At 49.2% G+C, this 13001-nt stretch overlaps 1 protein-coding gene across 1 annotated transcript; it reads right to left on the bottom strand.

The window, feature by feature from the left end:
* Positions 1-307: 307 nt before the first annotated feature.
* On the bottom strand, positions 308-2433 carry C4H11orf91 (chromosome 4 C11orf91 homolog). Its single transcript, XM_054025610.1, has 2 exons — positions 2049-2433; positions 308-396 (listed from the first exon to the last, which is right to left on the bottom strand). Exons 1-2 carry the CDS (start codon positions 2431-2433, stop codon positions 308-310), a joined length of 474 nt encoding a protein of 157 aa, XP_053881585.1.
* Between the last annotated feature and the right edge of the window lie 10568 nt (positions 2434-13001).

The raw sequence follows: 13001 nt of genomic DNA, 5'->3' as shown, positions 1-13001 counted from the left end.
CATCCTGAAACATAAGCAAGATAAGATGTCACTTTCTCTTTTTCTCACTGCTATTACGGTAAACCAAACACCTATTAATATTCAAGTTATCGTATAAAGATTAATACCCCCAAATGATTATTTTTTGTATTTGAAATATTCAGTATTGGATAAATAAAGTACAAAAAAACAAGTAAAGAATATATACTGTACATTTCTAACTTGGCAGTATAACTGAATAGCATATAACCAATAAAATATCACACAGAAGGGTCCATTACAATGCTGTAAGGTAACATAATGATAGAACAGCTAACTGAAATAATCCTTATGATGATGTAGGTGTCTGTTTTTTCAGATTCTGTCTTGTCTTTATGCCTTGAACTTTTTCATCTTTTAGTGCCTTCAAAAGCTTATCTAGAAAGGAATGGAACATAACATTAATTTGTTTCTAGTACTTAAAAATGTAAATATAAAATACTTTGCATAAAAAACCTCACACTTTCATGTGAAACTCAGTAAACCGCTACAACTCACTGAAGATAATCAGATATTAAAGTGGAAAAAGCTATCCACTATTTTGACACATAGAATATCCATTAATTTATTCTTAGGTAAAGTAATTGAATTAAAGCTACATATTACAATTTCTTCTAGATATTTTAGAGGTTTTGTACGTTATGGATTTAAATTTTCTTTTTAATTTTTGTGTGACTTTAGCTCTCCTGAAAGATTTCAGATTTTCCTGCCAATGTGATTCTGCTTGGGGGAAGAGATGAGAATCTTCATGTCCAGTCAATGATTGGCTTCTCTGCTGAGACTGCCAAAAATGGTTATCAGCCATGCTTTTTTTTTATTCCTTTCCTGTGGACATTTTGCTCCCTTGGAACTGAAATGAAAACACCAGAAGCATTTCACCACTAGCTTTGAACATCAGGTCACTACTGACCTATGCTGGTTTCAGTAGTGATCTGCTCCTGAGTGCTCCTATATCCCAATACTAATGCTAGGGCCTGGTCAGTTCTTCATGCCCAAACAAATTTGTTAGTCTCTAAGGTGCCCCAAGGACTCCTGATACAGACTTACACGGCTACCACTCTGGGCTTGTCTACATTACCCGCTGGATCCGGGGGCAGCAATCAATCCAGTGGGGGTTGATTTATCACATTGAGTCTAGACATGATAAATCGACCACTGAGCGCTCTCCCCTTGACTCTGGTACTCCACTGGAGCGAGAGGCACAGGCGGAGTCGATGGGGAAGTGTCAGCCATCGACTTACTGCAGTAAGTAGATATAAGTATGTCGACTTCAGCTATGTTGTTCATGGAGCTGAAGTTGCGTAACTTAGATTGATTTTCCACCCCCAGTGTAGACCAGGCCAGAGCTGAAACCTGTAAGAGCAAGGTAAGTTTCCTTCCATCTGTACCTCTACATTCAATAAAGGGAAATGCCATTTTCACAGGAGGGGAAAAAAACCACAGTTTTTTTTCTGGCAAGTGGTGAGCATTTTCAGAGGTGGGAGCAGTCCTGAGCACCTCTCAAAACATCTAATGCTGTGAGGATGGGAAGTTGCATGCAGTCTATTCAATAGATGCTGTCCTGTTAAGGGCATAGTGGTAGCCCCCAGGGAGACTGCTCTGGATGCAGCGAAGTGCATGGCCAGGGAGTGGGGTACGAATGCTCCTGCCCAGAGGATGGGGGATGAGTGGAAAGGAAGGTCTGTGCCCCTGTACTGGGGGCCCTCATGTGGGGACTAAGAGAGTGAGGGGTGCTTACAGCTGGGGACAGGCCTGCAGAGCCATGACTGCCGGGGGGCAGTGCCCATGCCTCAATTAGTGGACAGGGAGAGCTACAGCCCAGGAAAGCTGATCCAGAGGATTTGTTCAGGGCACTGTGGGCGAGGGGCCCTGGCCTGCAGAGGGTTGGCGTGTGCCAGGGCTCCGGGCTGGAGTGGCCCCCATGGCTGGCAGGAGACGTGGGAAGCTTGTGGGCGGGTGAGGGGGTTAGCGGGGCCGGGTTGGGCCGGGGTAGCAGCCCCGCTCTGGGCCGGCCATGCCCGCACACGCACACTGCTGTGGGTCGGAGCCGTCCCCGGTCAACTCGAGCAGCTCCAGCTCCTTGAGGCGGATGCCCAGCTCGCAGATCTCCCCATCTGGCTGCTGCTGCCCGGGGCCCCGCGGGGCGGTACCGCTGTCGGCCACGGGGCAGAAGAAGCGCAGTGGCTCATAGGGGATGGGGGCCAGCCCGGCCGGCCAGGGGCGCGGGCAGCTGCGGGCAGCGGCGGCAGGAGAAGGGCCCAGGCCAGGAGGGGGCCGCTGGGGCCCAGCCGTGCCCCCCCGCAGGGGCTTCCGCCAGAGGCCGCAGTCCGCCAGCGGTGCGGCGCTGGGCGCGGCGCGGTCGTAGAGGGACGGGAAGTACAGGGGCCGCGGCGCCCGCTGCTGCTGCTGGCTCATGTCGCTGCCGGCCCCGGCCCTGGACAACCGCCGTTGCCCTGGAGATGGCGGAACTGCGGGGGGGGTCGGGTGGGAGTAGGGTTCCCAACCCTCCAGGATTGGCCTGGAGTCTCCAGGAATTCATGTGATGAAATCTCCAGGAACATACGTCCAACCAAAATTGGTAACCCTTGGTGGGAGGGAGGGGAAGGGGCACCAGGTGATGGAGGCAAGTCCTGGGAGAAAGGCACTGGACACAGAGGTGCCAGAGGCACCTGCGTGGGACGGAGTGGAGCCCCTTTGTGACTGTGCAGGGGAGGGGGGTTCATTCCACGTGGGACATTGACACTGTTCCTGGGCAAAACCCCAAAGCTCAGCCTGGCACAGGCCTTTTTTGTTGACCCAAGTCTAACTCTGTGTCAAGGAGCAGGTGCCAAGAGCGCCGCTTTTTTAGTGACCTGCTGCTAGGGTTGCCAGGTGTCCGTTTATGACCAGAACGCTCGGTTGAAAAGGACCCTGGCGGCTCGCTGGCCAGACCATTCAAAGTCCGGTTGGTGGCATAGTGGGGCTGGAAGGCTCCCTGCTCCATGCAGCTCCTGGGAGTGGCTGGCATGTCCCTCCAGCTCGGGAGCAGCCATGGGGGCACTGTGTGCTACCTCCGCCCCAAACGCTGGGTCCACAACTCCCATGGGCTAGGAACCACAGCCAATCACAGCTGCGGAGCCGGTGCTCAGGGTGGGGGCAGCATGTTGGGCCCTGTAGCCGCCCCTTTGCCTAGAAGCTGGAAGGACATGCCGGCCGCTTCCAGGAGCCCCCTGAGGTAAGCGCCACCAGGAGCCTGTGCCCCAACACCTGCCCCAGTCCGGAGCTCTCTCCCGCACCCTGAACCCCTCATTTTGGGCCCACCCTGGTGCCTGCACTCCCTGCCCAGAACCCTCACCCCCTCTTGCACCCCAACTCTCTGCCCCAGCCTGGAGCCCTCTCCTGCACCCCAAACCCCTCATCCCTGGCTCCACCCCCAGAGCCCTCACCACCAGCCAGTGCCCTCACCCCTCCCGCACCCCAACCCCCCCGTCCCAGCCTGGTGAAAATGAGTGAGTGAGCAAGGGTGGGGGAGAGCGAGTAACTGGGGGGGACAGAGTGAGCGAGGGCGGGGCCTCGGAGAAGGGGCGGGGCAAGGGTGTTCAGTTTTCTGCTGTTAGAAAGTTGGCAGCCCTACCTTCTGATGCCCCATACCTATGGCACTTAGTTACAGATAGCGATAAATGTCCTTCTGCAACAAATGAGTATAAACAATATTGACAGAGATTTAATGGTATGAGATTCTGTGTTTCATCCAATATCACTTCCTCACAGAGACGTATGTGTCTCTCCAAGGCCACAGCCTGATGCTGAGGAGAGTAACTTGGAAAGGATAATGCTCACAGAAACAGTTCTGGTATCTATTGATTAAATAAATTTTGGAAGGGAATGGCCATAGATAGTCAGTACTGTTACAGACCACTTTGTGTCAGAAATAAGTTAAAGAAATTAGTCAGTAGAAGAGACCTATTTTTGTCTTTAAGCAGCCAACCAAAGGCTCCAAGAAAATCTGGATGCCTAGTCAAAGTACACTTTAAAGGGACGCTGTTAACTTGAAAATTACCTTTCTGTCAAAACATTTTGTATCCTTTATCATTGCCAGTAGCGCCTAAATTTACTAAAAATCGCTCAAATGCCTATGGAACAAATCCTGCTCCAACTTCCATGCCTCCTGAGAACTGTGCATGTAGTGAGACAAGGGATCTTCTACACAACTTCCTTTATTGAAAATGTGATGTTGCCTGTCAAGGATGCATGATTAGACTCTGAAAGCAGCATTTTTTGCAAGTACTGATTAAACAGTTTAGTACCTTAAAAGAAGAGTCTTTTAGCTGTCTATCCCTAGGCCCACCTATGAATAGGGGAAAGTGGATTTTTGGGGGTGGGGGAGGAGCAGGAGGGAGTTAGTAATGACGTATAGTGGCTTTCACTTTTGCTTGCTCAAATTGAGCCCAGGTTGAAAGTGTCTGTGGGCCTAAGATTGCATTTCTTCTGCACATAAATTTCCCATTGATTTCAATGGGAATTTTGGGAGTTCGGGGACTCCAAGATCTGACCCTATGTCATTAACATTAGATGGCTAGTTGGTGGTGTGTGTGAAATCAGTCTGGTGATCTCAGTCCTGAACTCCGTGAACAGGTGTTCCCATAACAAAACTCCCCATCTTGTGTGGCACTAATTGGCAGTCTTGGTGATAATCTAGACTGAGAGGCCAACCTTTTCCATGGGATAGAGAGCTTGAAAATTCTCAGTCTTACTGGTACTTTAGTTTCTTCAGGGCAGGTTTGAAGCACATTGACAGGGCCTTTTAGGGATGATTGCAATTTAATACAATCTGTTCTTTGGGTGAAAGGTCTTTAGGACTTGTGGCCATATCTCACAATTAGTAAATTCACATAGGGTGAAGTTAACCACAGTGCATTGAGCTTGCACAAGCCCCATTGAACTGCTGATGTAGGCTTAAGTGTTGCATGGACCCCATGCATTGAGGTGAATTCAACCCATCATATTTTTAAAGTCTTCTCTTGAATAAAATGAATGTGTATCCACATCCGATCCGCTATCTGCAAAAATTATCTGTGGATGCGGATATCTGCAGATAGCCACAGATTTGCAGGGCTCTACACTGGGGGCCGGGCTGAGGCGCCAAGGCATCTCCCCCACTGGAGCCCGGTCAGGGAGAGTCGGAGGCAGCCGTGGGGAGCCCACGCAGAGTCGCGGACCCTCTTCCTGCCCTCAGCTGGCTAGGAATCCTGGGGGTCGGGAACACGGCCGGGGGCTGCTCTCAGCCCCTCCTCTCACCACGCATGGCTGGCAGGTGGAGGGTCTGCCCCGGCTCCCCGGCTGGGCTCCATGCTGGCCTGGCTGGTGGGAGAGGGGAGACCTGGGTGGCTGCCCCGGGGGGTTGCTCGGGCTACCTGCCCAGGGCAGGTGGAGGGTCCAATGTGGCTCCCCACAGTTGCCCGCCTGGCTCTTATCATTGCTGGACTGTGGCTCTGAACCCCCTCCCCCTTCCCTCCCCGGCCGTAGCAGGGTCAGGGAGAGCCACGCTGGCAGCTGTGGGGAGCTAGGGCAGTCTCTCCACCAGTCCTGGGCGGGAGCCCGAGCAGTGTCCCAGGCCCCCGCCCAAGACAGGTGGAGAGACCCAGGCTCTCCCCAGCTGCCAGAATAGCTCTCCCGGACTCAGCTGTGGCCGGGAAGGGGGGTGACTTGGAGCCACAGCCCAGCAATGATAAGAACCAGGTGGGCAGCTGGGTGGAGCTGCTTCGGACCCTCTATCTGCCCTGGACAGGGGGCCCGAGCAGCCCCTGCCCAGTGTCCTAGCCTCCCCACTCAGTGTCCCTGGCCCCCAACCCCTCCACCCAGGGTAAGTAGAGGGACCCAGGCTCCCCACAGCTGCCAGTGTGGCTCTCCCTGACGCAGCTCTGCTGTGTGTGTGTGTGTGGGCCGCAGCCAAGCCATGGTAAGAGCCAGGTGGGCAGCTGTGGGGAGCTGTGGCGGACTCTTTACCTACCCTGAGCGTGGGGCCCTAGCCGCCCTCCGCCCAGTGTCTCTGCCCCCCTAGACCTCCCTCCCAGGGCAGGTGGAGGATCCGTACCATGGTTCCTCATAGCTGCCTGCCGGGCTCTTACCATCAGAGCCCTGCGCGGATACAAAATTTGTATCCGCATCCACGCGGCTATCCGCACATATGAAGTCGATATCCACAGATTTGCAGGGCACTAAAAATAAATATTTTGGTATTATCTGTTGCTAGAAACAGGCAGCTTTCTTATTCTAGTTGTAATGTTCTGTGCTGCTGGCTAATATATGAGTGGGTGCTGCTTTTGAAATTTTGCAGATACAGACAGTAAATATAAAAGCAACTGACAGTGCCTTTTGAATATGATAGAAGCTGAAAGATAAAAGGCTGGGTTCATCCAATACTTATTTCCCTATGCATTATTTATGGAATATATTTAATTTAAATGGATAATCAGAACAGATTTATTATGGTGATAAGTGAAAGATGCTTCAGCTAGTAAAACTCTTAATATTTTATAGTCACACTTGGGGAAGAATAAACACCACTCGTGTTCTTGAGGAACTGAACACATGTTCACAACTCGATTTTTAGAAGGGTACTGGATAGTTCAGAAGTTTCAGTAATGAGATAGTCTTTACAGATTTCAGTGCAGTTCATGTTAGTAGTGACCAAAAATCATTTCTGTACGTTGGTTCTTGAGTGGCTTATGTGAAATGAGTCATCAGTTTTAGGCCATTTCCTACTGGGCGCAGGTATCAGCATCTCGGGAACCACCACATCAGTTGTTATCGAGTTGTCTCAGTAGAGATGCTAAGCATTGAATGGACATAGAGTGAAAACTGCCCTTTTCTCTAGGGAGGGTCATTCCCAGTTAGATTGGAGGAACATTGGAGACAAAGTTGAGGACCTATCAAATCTGTATACGACCTCTTTTGCTAAATGGGTCAGAAACATGAAATCTCTTACAGGCAGACTTGGAGTGGCTAGAGGCATTTCATATACACAGCGACAAATCCTGAGCATAAAATGGTTTGATTTTAAACAAAATGTCAATCCATCAGACATCTGGCCTTCCTTCATTCACTCATTATATTCAAAAGCGGCATTATGTGCATTTCATCCACCTTGCTAGGTTGGACAAAAACACCCCAGTACACCATGCTCTCAATCTCTCTGACAGTGCATGGAAGGGTGTACATTGAGCCTACCTGATGCCATCCATGAGGCAGCCCCTGAGATATGTAGATTTGCAGGATTGCATCAGATTTGGGAACTTCACAATGCCTGGGGTGAAGCCATCAACTGCGGTCACTGTGGCTGGTGCAGTGGTCCTCAATACACTTACCGGGTTTCATGATGATGATGAAATTAAATAAAAAAAGGTCCCTTTTATTTGATCACTATTCATGTGTTTGGCACTGTACATCATAAAAATATTCTAAGGAATTTACTGTAAATCTGACACAGAGGATACATGTACATATGATAGAGATTTTTTTAAAAATCCCTCTGTCTCTGAAGTAGTATTATCAAAAGCCCTCATGGAAGAAATATGTTTTAATATAATTTAAGGATATTTATATGGGTATTAAGAACATCCAGAGCTATGATAATTACTGTTAATTTTTTTGGAAGGGATATTAATCTTGTGCTTCAGGGCTTAAGCCAGTCTCCAAGTATTAGGGATCAGGGTGAGAAATAATGTGGGGGCAGATATCTCACAGCTGCATACTGTGTGGTTCTTACACCTTTCCCTAAAGCATCTGGTACTGGCCACTGTCAGAGGGCAGGACCCTGGATGAGATGGACATTGGCACTGATGCAGTGTTGCAAATCCTGTGCTCCTAGGAGAGAGAAAAGGGAAGAGGAGAATTCTTGTAACATGAGGGAATTTCAACTGTAAGGGGCAACATGGAAGAAGATGTGAAGGCAAGAGTAGGAGGAAGGTATGAGGAACCATTGAAGAAGGAAGTTTGAGAGAAGAGAACATAGTGCAGGTAATTATAGCACAGTTTTTTCCTTTGCTAGACTCCTTTTCCCATGATTAGATACTACAAAGATAGGCAATATAAAAGTGATTAATTGCATTTTCCCAAAATAAATGGGTTCTACATACTTAAGAAAATTCTTGTGGTACAAGATTCTATATGCTGGGTGCTGAAACCAGGACCTTAAAAACAATACTGAAAGTACTTTTTATCTTCGTGACAAAATAAATGGGGAGTATATGCTACTAGTGCTAGTAACATGGATTTTGCTGTCTTTAGTGCCATCTAGTGTTTTTTTTTTTTCTGGCATTGTATTAAAGGGTGCTTAATTTCCATGTGACAGTCAATATGCTGATAACATGTCTTTAGTTTTGAAGCCTATAAAAAGAATTAGGGATCAGATACAGGGCAGAAGAGGGACCCTGAGCACAGGACAGCTGTCACATTGAAAGGCTGTCAAATATAATTCACTATGGCATACCATGGGTTTTAAAGCTCTCCTGATACTCATAACTTGTGTGATTCTCTCCTTGATTTCATGTGTAATCACTGACAGCAAGCTTGCCTGGATGGTAAGTAAAAGCTGCTAGTCCTGATATTCTGAAATGAGGATAACAGCATTCAAATTGGTATCTAGTCATTTCTTGGGACTGTGGCTATTAGTCAAGATGCTTTCGGTGTAATTTGGTATTTCTGTAGTTCGTTACAGACATCCTGGGTTAATGTGTGACTATTAATGTATGTTAATAGTCATGTCTAGGGGTCAATTTAAATGGCAGAAATGCTGAGATTACTTTTATAGGAGGTTATTAAGTTGGATACATTGTTATTTTTATGTCTTCTGGAGCAGAGCATTCAGAAAACCAAATATACATGGAGGATAGGTCCATCTATGGCTCTTAGCCAGGATGGGCAGGGATGGTGTCCCTAGCCTCTGTTTGCCAGAAGCTGGGAATGGGCAACAGGGGATGGATCATTTTGATTATTACCTGTTCTGTTCATTCCCTCTGGGACACCTGGCATTGGCCACTGTCGGAAGACAGGATACTGGGCTAGATGGACCTTTGGTCTGACCCAGTATGGCCGTTCTTATACAAAATAAAGGACATTGGTATCAGAGAAAAAGCGTTGCTGTTTGGTATAACTAACAGGAACAAAAGTAAGCTTTCTAGAAGTTCATTAAGGTCTGTGTGGTGTTCTTGTCCTACGCAGCTGCACAGGGGAGTAAGCCCTTCACATGTGGCAACGTATGTGGATTGTGGCTTGGTGTGTGGGTTGAGCAGAGATATGCTTTGGACCCTCCCTTCTGTGAGCAAGTGCGATAGGTGGGGAATAGGCACATCTCCTGCATGTCTGCCAGCCGAGCTGGCTTAACATAATGGGGAGGATAGGAAGTGTCTTGTCTTATAATGGGGTAATGTAACACACTCGATCCGCACAGAAAAGGTAAGTGTGACAGATATTTCAATCTCATAAAGTATCTATGGAGGGGTTTACCCCATACCACCCTGAAGGGGCTAAGGTGCTCAGAAGGGTCTAATTAACCCAGTAAGATGCACCTGGGGGGAGACTTAGGCTTGACTGACATTCACTAATTTAAGATGGAACCCATCTGAACAGGAGTGGAGGGCTGTAGTGTGGAGGTTTGCCATCACACTCTGGGCCTAGTAAGGAAAGGAGCAAGCCCAGGGGGAGAGCAGAAGCCTTGGGATTCTTTCCCTGAGGGAAAGGGGGAGGGCATGTGGAGAAAAAAGTGTGCATAGTAGTAAGAAGCCTAGGGAAATGGCACTAAGGATTGAGATGGTGCAGACTTTGGCTGCTGATTTTCAGGTCCCAGGCCTGGGTTCCCCTATCAGCCACTGGGGAAATGGCAGAGGCTTGAATCAGAAGACTGCCTGGAATGGCATGCAGATAGCAAGTCTGGTAAGACTTTGGTGCCCTGGAACAGGGAAAACTGTATAGTGACCTGGGCAAAGAGCCAAGCCATAAAGAAGCAGCACTGAGAGACAAAAGAGGCTGTGATGTGAATGATGGAAGAGAGAATCGGAACCATTCCCCAGATACAGCCTCAAGAAGGTGCCCCAGTGGTGAGTGAAACCCTGTGACAATTTGGTGCAGAATGTGAGCATGACCGTCACCCCTGACACAAGGGGAGTGTGAAGGCACATAGTAGAGAAAGGGGACTATAGATCTGCTGTGTATAGATTCCTTCTTTGCAGAAGGCAGATATAGCCTCCTGAGCTGGCCCCAGAGTTGCCACTCCTACTGAAGGAGGCTGACAGACAACAAAAAGAGATCCATGCCCTACTTATGCAGATCCTGGGAGACCAGCAGAGACAATGGGGTATATCTACATGATATTTGGCAAAGTTAGCTGAATAGTAATATTTACTTAGACCCCTCTGGGAAGTGAGCAGGGGCCAGAGAGGTGGGAAATGAAAAAATGATTCTGGCATCAGGAGGCCAGAAGACGATAGTGCCATGCATGTGAGCAGAAGGGACTCACAAAAAGAGAACGCCACTACTGGGATAGAGATAGGAAGCCTGAAGGTGGGAAGGTGACGTTTTACATGAAGAGAGAGCAGGAAGGGGAGGCACCTGTTTTTCCTGTGGGGAATCAGGGCATACGAGGAGGCATTGCCTTCACAAGGAACAGAACTGTTGCCCGGGTAAGGGTGAGGTCCTGATTAAGGGCTGGAAGAAAGGGTTAGTGGATCACAGAGGGGGCCTGACTGTAGAGAGCAGGCTGATGGGGTGATGGTGACAAAGGGCAAGAAAAAATTGGAGATTAGACAAGTGCCTCCAAAGACCAACCTGAGGAGGCCGGGGTAAACATGGAGAGCAGTCAATATATGGTGGTGACCCAGACCTAGAGAAAAAGTACGCTGGTGGAAAATATTAATCTTTTATTATTCTTAAACTCTCTGGGAGGCCTGGTCAAGAAATCCATGAATCTTATCTGTGTTAGCCAGATGTGCTAGCTAAAGAGAGTTTTATATTGGATAAATGAATATCTTTGTCCTAATAGGTCTGTGTTATGATATATTCTGGGGAGAATTCTGCACCACTGCACATGTGCAGAATTTATGTTCCCTACTGATTTCTTTGCTTCCCCACAGAAAAATGACTTTGACAGGAAAGCAAAAGGAAGCCACAAGAGAGGTCATGAGACCCTCCCCAGGAGTATGGTTCAGTTTCTCAGGGCAGCCGGCAGAGAGGTAAATCACTGTGGGGCGGGATTGGGAAAGACCCAGCTGGTGGCTCTTACCCTGTGCTGGGCTCATGTGCTGGGCTCAGCTGGTCTGGGAAGGACGAGACTTCCTCTTCCCCTGCATGGCATCTGGGGTCGGGTCACACCCACCCCCAGCTTTCTCTCCTGGCTGCAGGAAGCTCTGCGAACTGCCCCCCCTCCCCACTGTGCTTCCTGCACCCATCGCTCCTCAGTTGCAGAGAGAGGGATCACTGTACAGGAAGCTGCTCCTGCATACATCCAGATCCCCCTCATACCCAGACCCTCCTGCCGAGCCTTGCCCCCCACACTCAGAACCCCCGCTGCTGAGCCCCTCTGCCCCTGCACCTGGACCACCCTGACGAGCCACCCGGATCCTGACCCCACCGAGCTCCACTTCCCCAGCATCTGGACCCCCCCCACACACCCTGACCCCCCTGCTGAGCTCTATCCCCCCCCCACCCCGAGACTCCCCCACTGAGCCCCAACCACCTTCGTCTGGACCCCCTTGTAGAGTCCCATTACCGTTACACCCAGAACCCCCAACAAGCCCCTGTGCATCCAGCTCGCCCCCTGCATCTGAATCCCCCTCTGAGCTGCCCTCACCCAGATTGCCCCACACAGAACCCGCTCAACCCACACTTGGATCCTGTCTTGCTGAGCCTGCCTGCCCACACCTGGTGCACCTGGCATGGAGGGGCAGGGCCCTGGGGTGTTTCTTGAGCAGGCCCAGTCCTCATGCTGTGTCAGAGTTGCGTGCAGCCTCACCACTGAGTCAGTGTCCAGGGGGGCTGCACAATGATCTCCCATCTCTGTGCAGCCAGTGGCCTGTGCTCCTCAGTGCCATGCTGGAGCCTCCACATTTATTTGACAAATAAAATTTGTAGAATTTTGCAGAATTTTAAAATATTGTGTGCAAAATTTTTTATTATTTGGCACAGAATGCCCTCAGGAGTAGTTATGGATCTACAGAGCGGGTGCTATGGCCCCAGCTTAGGATCAGTCTCTGGGAGGACCCCCTTCATTGAGCCAGACCACCTAGGGGTAGTTTCATTATTCCTCAGGGCAAGCCACACAGCATCACCACCTCTTTAGGCTGGACTGACACAGGGCCTCATTTCTGATGCAGGAAATGGACAGTACATTTGGCCCAATGGCGGGCCCAGTCCTGGCAGACAGTTTGGAGAGACTGTAGCCTACTTGGGCCACATAAGACTGATGGGTGACACTGGTATGTTTAATATGTGTTTAAATCCATTTGTTATATTTTCTCTGTAATGTGTATCTTAACAATAAATGTGCTGTATTAGAAAGAGCTGTGTGGTAACTTGTAATTGCTGGCAACACACTGTTCCTTGGAGAGAAAACAAAACACAGGTGCTGGCCTTCAGGCAGTCTGGCTTGCTTGGGTATCACAGTGTAAGACAGGGAGCCGTGCAGCCTTCAAATCCCTGGTCTGGAAGGAGAGAGATGTGATAGTTGAGAGCCAGAAACTTTAAGTGGGTGCCCCATTAAGGGGGATAACAGGTGGGGTTACTCTGAAACTGTGACAGTAAATTCTAATTGCATTCTGCCTCCAGGGATGTGTCCGAAGCTGCACAGTCCATTGTGTTGTATTCCAGGCTGTGCCTAAAGGCACAATCTAGCTCTAAACTATTATGTAAACACCTGTAAAAGCATATGAGTGGGAATGAAACTTGAGAGCCATTAATGGCTATACAGTGGAGTGCACAAGTCATTCACCATGTGGGCAGATCTTAACCAA

Source organism: Malaclemys terrapin, chromosome 4, assembly GCF_027887155.1.
Source record: "Malaclemys terrapin pileata isolate rMalTer1 chromosome 4, rMalTer1.hap1, whole genome shotgun sequence".
Taxonomy (NCBI): Eukaryota; Metazoa; Chordata; order Testudines; family Emydidae; genus Malaclemys; species Malaclemys terrapin.
The sequence above is the reverse complement of the archived record's forward strand: the minus strand, read 5'-3'. Positions and strand labels throughout refer to the sequence as shown.

What these genes read in the sequence shown, in the direction of transcription:
- C4H11orf91 (XM_054025610.1), bottom strand. Translation starts at nt 2,433, where the DNA reads ATGAGCCAGCAGCAGCAGCGGGCGCCGCGGCCCCTGTACTTCCCGTCC. An exon ending in CGGCTCCGACCCACAGCAGT is followed by an intron (nt 397 to 2,048) that starts GTGCGTGTGCGG and finishes ATTCCTTTCTAG; the next exon opens with ATAAGCTTTTGAAGGCACTA.